The 8,119-nt window shown below is 37.0% G+C and overlaps 1 protein-coding gene across 1 annotated transcript; it reads left to right on the top strand.

Moving 5' to 3' along the window:
• Positions 1-517: 517 nt before the first annotated feature.
• LOC145661418 (uncharacterized) lies at positions 518-6,296 on the top strand. Its single transcript, XM_081726720.1, has 2 exons — positions 518-1,015; positions 4,446-6,296. Exons 1-2 carry the CDS (start codon positions 518-520, stop codon positions 6,294-6,296), a joined length of 2,349 nt encoding a protein of 782 aa, XP_081582846.1.
• The last annotated feature ends 1,823 nt before the right edge of the window (positions 6,297-8,119 follow it).

The raw sequence follows: 8,119 nt of genomic DNA, 5'->3' as shown, positions 1-8,119 counted from the left end.
AATTTCACATTTATTTTCTTTTAGGGATGCGAGTGAACACGCTGGCAAGGAAAAGGAGAATGGTTCACTCACTGAAATGGAGAATAGTTCACTCAATGAAGTAGAGAATAGTTCACTCAATGAAGTGGAGAATAGTTCACTCAATGAAGTAGAGAATAGTTCACTCAATGAAGTGGAGAATAGTTCACTCAGTGAAGTGGAGAATAGTTCACTCAATGAAGTGGAGAATAGTTCACTCACTGGGGTGGAAAATAGTTCACTCACTGACTTGGAGAAGAGTTTACTCGGCAATTCTCGTTCATCCATTGCTAAAGATGACAAATCGTTCTCTTTCGAAGACTGTGAAGTGATTTCTTCAACTCCAAATGCATCACCTGACATGAGAGCAAATTTGCAGTCTGTGTGTTTGGCACTCAAATTGAATGAAAGCGAAACGAAAGAATATCCGTCCTTAGTAATAGAAACCTCACGGGTTAGGAAAGGTATACCCTATCAAGAGAGATTACACATATGCAACATGGGCCTTGTTATAGATCAAGGAAGAGTTTTGGAGAGACATAGTTATGAATGTAACTTCGGTGGGTCATTCGTTCTGTCCAAAATTACTAACTCAGGCCTTGAGACTACATATTTTTATAAATGTAGTAAATATGAATGCCCTAAGACTCAAACGATTTGTAGTAACCCTAAAAAGGATACTGTTTCTCTCAATATGGTAGCGGTTCTATCAACGTTAGCAACTGGTAGTTCCTTTTCATTAGAAGAAGAAAAATTTGCCGTAATTGGCATAAAGTACATGTCACCAAAAACGTTTTCCTTTCATGAAAGAGCACTCGGTGAAATTCTCAAGAAATGCAGTGACGATGCACTGGTTGGTGCGATAGCCGAAGAAAAGGCACTAGCAGAAGAGCGAGGAGACGTGGATGCAGAGAACTTCCATTACATTACAGCAATCACTGATGGCGGTTGGTGCAAAAGAACATACGGACATGGTTATAACGCAGCATCTGGTGTGGTGAGTTTTATTTTTCTTTACGCTACGTTGTTTATGATTGGCTAAAACTTTTTTAAGATTCGCATTTTCCTACTTAGTGCTTTTTCCCCAGCTAATTCAGTTAGATACAGTTACAAAGTTGCCCTGAGTGGCGGCTCTTGAGGGAAGTCCATTGATAAAAGTTTAAATCTTTCGCTGCAGCTACAGGCTAATGGAAGAAGGCTTCGTACAGTTCCAGAAAGCATTATACAAAATTTAGTTCATTACATAATCTTTCTTCCCTTAGTTTGTAGTTTTTTTTTTCTTTCTTTTACGAAGTGACTTTCCATAGGAGCCGCAACTGGTGGCCGTAACAGTAGGGGCCTAATTTCCAGCAGAGCTCATATTGCCTGTTTATGTGAAGCGTACTACGCATACTCATCTGTATGTTAGGTTGTTTGTTCAGCTTCACAGTTAGGCTTGAGTTTTTGTTTCGAAGTTCACGGGTTTTTAGTTTCTTTCCCTTACAATTTGATGTTGCATTTCTAATTTCCATCAGATTGTATGTATGCTAGATGATTTCTTTTGTAAAATACAAAATTGTAGTGTCTAGTTTCTTCGAGTTTCACTTTTGCTTGAAGCAAAGCTCTCCGAACTGGATGTCGCGACACCACGGTAATACCGGTATTGAGTGAAATTTCTTGTTCTATTTTTTACTCATATCGCTCAGAAAGATATGTAAATTAGTATTCACTGTGAACTGCCTGTTTTTTAAATGTATTTGAGGCGTCCACAACTGCAAATCTTAATGCAATGGCATCTCATTCTTTCTATTAAAATCGAACCGTATTCTTTTTTATTATTATTATTATTATTATTATTATTTGTGTCGCAGTCTTGAGATTGTCTGTTATTAAAACAATTTTCATATATTTAGATACCACATCGAAATCAACAAAATCCCACTTCTCTATTGTCTTCTACGTTTGCTTCATCATCATTATACATAATTTCCTACTGCTCTAAGCAAAAGCGAGGCTCCAAGAAACTAGACATCACAGCACTATAATTTATATTTTATTAATTTCCTCTTGTTATTGCTTTTATTATTTGACGATTTTGATACAAAACAAGACAGTGTTCAGTGTATGACGATGTTACAAAGAAATTTTTGGTGCTTACGTCACAGAATGACTGAAATGCTCTAAATATGTAAATTATAGTTTCACAGAATAATGGATAGTGTCGTCAAAATCTGTAACATACTGAAGGTAAAGTTTACAGAAAGAAAGAAAGAATTAATCCAAAGAGAGAAACATATCTGTTACCTGTATGAAAGTTAATTTTATTTGCCGCAGAATGATAGGCAATATGATAAATTAAATCAAATTCCTAACTTCTTTGGTTTAGCAAGATTTTTCTGTATAAATATCGTTGTCAGTATTAAAATTTATATGACAATATTTTAAAAACTACGCTGAAGTGCTAGGAATAAGTTAACGATAGAATTTATTATCAGAAGCGTATATTTGATTCTGATTGAATTTTTGTCTGTTAAAATGTTAAATCAATGGACAAAAAAAAAGTCCATGTTAAATATTAGAATGATTTATGAGTTATGGAACTAATTGATATGAAGAGTGGTCCATAAGTCTTAGTACAGTGGAATCTTCTTCTGATACACCAGATGTTTTAAGTGTTCCCATAAAAAAAAATCCAAGGGAATGAGATCCGGCGACCGACCTGGCCACTTCACAGGACCTTGGCGACGGATCCAACGTCCAGGAAAATGCAGATCCAAGCATTCCTGCACAGGCAGCGCATAGTGTGGTGGGGCACCATCTTGCTGAAAATATCGAGGCAAGGTGCCATCAGCGCGAAGAAGCAACTCCTGTAACGTGTACGGATATCGGACACCATTTAGGGTGCCAGGAATGAATAAGGGTTTTATGATCGACGTGTTCCATATGCCACACCACACCATGATATGAGCAGGGGTAACCGTCTTGCAGGAATTGATCGCATGTGGATTTGCATCCGACCAATATCGCATTTTCTGGTGATTCACTTCTCCATCCAAATAAAAGTTTGCCTCGTCTGTGAAGAGAACGCTGGCTGGAAAATGCGGATCTCGATCATATTGTGACAAAGCCGAATTGGTCTGGATCATCCTCTGAAAGGTTGTGGATAAGCTGCAGCTTGAAGGGATGCCACTTGTTCCTATGGAGAATCCTCATTACGGAAGCACGTGGTACGCCTGTTATCGCTAATAGTAGTCTTCTGCTTCGCTTCGGACTTTTCACAGTAGCAGCAAGCACCGTTGTGGGTGTCTCCTCATCTATCGCGGTTCGTGGGGGACCTGACCGTGGTCTGTCGGCAACATTACCAGTTACACTGAATTTCCTAATGAGGTAGCTAACGGTGTTGTGACTTATTGCAGATCTTTCGGGGTGGCGCGCGTTGAAGTCCTGGGCAATCACACGACTGCTTCTTTCACCAGACATTAGGATGATCTCTCGTGGGACGTAAAAATTAAAAATTTCATTTCATTTCATTAGGATGATCTCAATTCTTTCCTGTTTCGTCAGTGCCATCTCGTTCTATCTGCAGCGAAAAAAAAAAAACCTGACAAATTCGGAGCGTCAAGTCTTTCTTGTAGCGTTAGTGCCATGTCGCTCTCCCTGCAAGGAAACAGAAAACCGTCATCTTTGGGGCGTCACAACTTTGGAACGGGACATGATAACGCATTTCTGCTTGCGGGACTGCATTCCCCTGCAAAAAACAGTGTTAGGCTAATTGATGTGTCACATGCCTACCTTTCTATTTAAAAAAAAAATAACCTGGATCCAAGATGGCCGCCATTCACTATGTATGCATCACTCGGTAGCTCCTTTACCCAAGTCCGCCCTCCGCTAGTCAGATTTGTTTTAATCATTTTTGTTTCCAAAATAATCCACTGTGCTAATACTTATGAACCACCCTGTATTTCTTGTATAAAGTATGTCACTGATATATTTCCCCACGTTATTCACAATATGTTCCCAACATTCAGACAGTTGTTGGATACCTTTACGAAAAGAAAAAAGTCGGTGGCTTGGATGCATAGAAGTCATCAATGTAATCTTGAAGTTACTCATCATGCTCAAGATTTGTGCAAAACTGCATCATATATATGTCTCCTGCCCTACGCTGCCCATGGGTACTATTAAGGAATATTACACTCGACAAAACTATATTCATACATACTGCAGGAACACACTCGAGCCTCTCAGTGAATTACGATTATTAATATACAGAATTGAATGAAATAGTGCAGGCAGACAAATAGCTAAAAGTTCGATGCATATTCTCTCTAATGCTACTTACGGTTAGACTAAAACTTTACATATGACAGTTTAAAAATAATCTTGCTGCTAAATGTAAATAAATATAAATATTTGGTAATTTTATGTAACCCAATTTCGTATTCTAGGCTGTCATCATCGGGGCTGAAACTCAGCAGCTGCTTTTTGTGGGTGTCCGAAATAAGATTTGTCTTATATGTCGTGCCACGGAAATGGGAAAGATGGATGCAAGAGAACATATATGCTTCAAGAACTGGCGAGGACCATCCACAGCCATGGAAGCAGATATTATCGTCGATGGAATGCGCTATTTAGAAGAAGTTCATCATCTTCGTTGCACCAGGTTGATTGGGGATGGTGACTCAAGCACGATGGCAAAAGTTCGTGAAGCGGTATCGTATGGTGCTCGTGTAATCAAAGTCGAGTGTGCAAATCATGCCGTGCGAAGATTTATGCGTGCAATGGAAAGAATATCGCAAGACTGTAAGCGGTTTTCTAGTCTTCTTGGTGTAAAAGCTCGAAAAATAGTGAAGCAGCGGCTTCCAAGACTTGCAACTGGAATCCGCAGCGTGATTAAATCTCATGTAATTAAAAAGCGTGAGGAAATAACCAACGAGAAATTGAAGGTATTCAAGACAGAAATACGAAATGTCGTCTGTCACGTTTTTGGGAACCATATTGGCTGTGGAGACTTTTGCACTAGAAAGGACGAAGTGCAGGATGTTAATACTTACAAAGACATTAAGAGTAGTGGCATTTTGATAGTCATTGAGCAAGAATTAGAACGAGTTATAATTGCTCACGCTAATACTCTGATATGGAATGCGACAAACAATCCAGCAGAAACCTACATGAACCAATTAGCAAAGGCCGTAGGTGGAAAACGAATAAACTTCTCTAAGGCTGGAGGTATCTACCGAAGAGCATCAGTTGCAGCTTTGGCGTATCAAAGTAGAGGACAACAATGGCACTACAGTGTACACAAAGCTCTTGTGGGTGTTAGTCCAATGTCGCCAATGAAAACATTAATTGCGAGAAGAAATAAACGCAATAAGGATAGAAAATCACGGCGTGAACTCTTTCCCGTCGAAAAGAAAAATCGAAGTGGTACAAGTTACATTTCAAGTGCTGGTGATAAGCATTATGGTATGTCGGTACAGGCTCCGGATTTGCCACAATCTGTGTATGAAGATCAAGCTTCTCACTTCATTAATAAACTACGCGTTTCTCGGTCCAACGAACTAGAGATTGCCACTCGTGGCCAGGCAGCTTGTGACCGATGGCTTGAAGAAAGAAGTAAGAGAATTCCATCGTCGTTATTTAAGGACGTTGCCTCTAGAAGGGACACTACACTGACTTGCAATTTGGTAAAGCGAATAGTTCGCTTGCAAGACCACAATAATTTGTCACCTCCATTAATTTATGGGAGAGAGCATGAAGCTCTTGCTTTCGAAGAGTATCAAAAGCAACATCCTGAATACAATGTGCAGCCATGTGGCATGTTCATTCACGAAAAGTATAATTTCCTTTGTAGTAGTCCTGATGGCCTTATAGACGACGTCGGCTTGTTAGAAATTAAATGTCCTTACAGTGCTAGAGATAGTGAATCTATCAAAGATGCTGCGAAGATTAGTAGCATTGGAATGAAGGTAGACAACAAAGGAAACATACATTTAACGCACACTTCTCGGTACTATCACCAGATTCAAGGACAGCTTGAAATTACAGGCAGAGAGTGGTGCGATTTGTTTGTTTGGTGCCCCAAAGATAACGTTACACTCAGAATTAATAGAGATCGACAGTTCTGGAGTAGTCTACTTCCTAAACTGGAGAAGTTCTATTTTGAATCAGTTCTGCCGGAGTTAGTAGATTCGCGTGCTGCTAGGAACATGTCTTTAAGAGAACCTGATTCGGTGTTGAAAGCTATTGACGAAAGGAAGAAGATTCGCGAGTTGAAAGTAAATAGAAAGAACAAGTAAGAAATTCATTTGTTTTTGTAGTTCGATTTTGCAGCAAATGGATGACTAGTGATATATATATATATATATATATATATATTATATATATATATATATATATATATATATATATATATATATATATATATATATATATATATATATATATATATATATATATATATATATATATATATATATATATATATATATATATATATATATATATATATATATATATATATATATATATAGAGAGAGAGAGTCTTGTCCAAAAAATCATGGCCACTCTCCTTGCTTTGAAAGGCCATATTCTGGTAACCATCTAATACTTTTGCTTTAAAGAAATATCTCAATTAGACAAAGCAATTATTTGTTTGATTTAATTTGAACCGTGAGTTTGTGTAGGAGCTCAACATTGGTTTATTCTATTACTAGATGTGCATCCTATGAGTTCATTTTAAGTAACTTCAGACTAATTGTGCATTGAATGTATTGATACTAGAATTTTTGTTATGATAGTGATTTAGTAATATGATATTATTATACAAGTATTTCCGATTGTGTATTATATGTATTAGAATGGGGAGGTATATGTCTTATTTATTGTATAATATCCGATTTGTTTCAAATGTGATGTAATCCGATATTGTGTAATGTTTATGATTTATTACTTCACTTGTAAATGCATATCTTTGTTGTAATATTTTCTGTCACATAGATAAAATAATAACTTGAATATATATATATAATTGTGAGAGGATATTAGTTCTTAATAGTGTGTAGCTCTCCTATCTACCGAAGAACAGGAACATTACCAACATATTCAAATAGAACTTTAAAAATTGAGAAAACTGCCAGGAATCGAAGTTTGTGAATTACTTTTCAATTTTTAACTGTATGTTTCCGCGTAAATATTACACATACATGTAATATCAATATAGTTTATTTTGACCATTGTTTTGAACCTTAAATATGTAATATGTGTTTTTCCTTTCTATTTTCTTTTTTTATTTATTTATTTTTTGCTGAAACTTAATTTGCTTAAGTAAAAGATTATATCTTCTTGAAAAATTATATATATATATATATATATATATATATATATATATATATATATATATATATATATGTGTGTGTGTGTGTGTGTGTGTGTGTTTCGGCATTCATATGTAGACGAATAGTGGAAATACTAATTAAATTCACTTAGTATTAAAAAATTCATAAAACCGTATAGCTTGAATTGTTTTTTTCCTTATAAAGAGAAGAAAGTATGTAGCTAAAGTTCAGAAACGCAACTACTCCTGTAAAAATGCAAATGTCTTTTCTACTCCAGGGCTGCGGTGGCTCTGTGGTAGAGCATTGACATTTGGTACGTGGGGTCCCTGATTCGATCCTAGTTTGTGCCAGGTAGCCTTCATGGTGGACAAAGACCGTGTGTGTGGGTTTGGGTTTCCCCGTGTGCTCCTACTTTTCTCATTCTACCATTTCATTCATTCTTATCATCACCATCTCCTTTAGCCTACATGACATAACCGAGAGACATTGTTTTTTTTTTTTCCTGTGACGTCCTATCATTGTACTCCGAAGGAAAAGTAGATGGTAATGATTATGACAACGAATGAAATGGTTGAATGAAAGAAAGGAAGAGATCCGGGGGAAACCCACAAACATAGTTTTGTCCTCCACAAAGCCCATTTGGCGCAAACTGGGATCCAGTCAAAAATCTCACCCACCGGAAGTGAGTGCTCTATGTCTTGCCCTTATTGATTCAATATTCTGACCGTAAGTGATATGTTTAAAACTTGCGGTTTCAACATAAGAATAAGGACCGGAGATGGAAC

Source organism: Thermobia domestica, chromosome 10, assembly GCF_964235325.1.
Source record: "Thermobia domestica chromosome 10, izTheDome1.hap1.1, whole genome shotgun sequence".
Taxonomy (NCBI): Eukaryota; Metazoa; Arthropoda; class Insecta; order Zygentoma; family Lepismatidae; genus Thermobia; species Thermobia domestica.
Note: the sequence above shows the minus strand (reverse complement) of the source record. Positions and strands in the feature narration are given on the sequence as shown.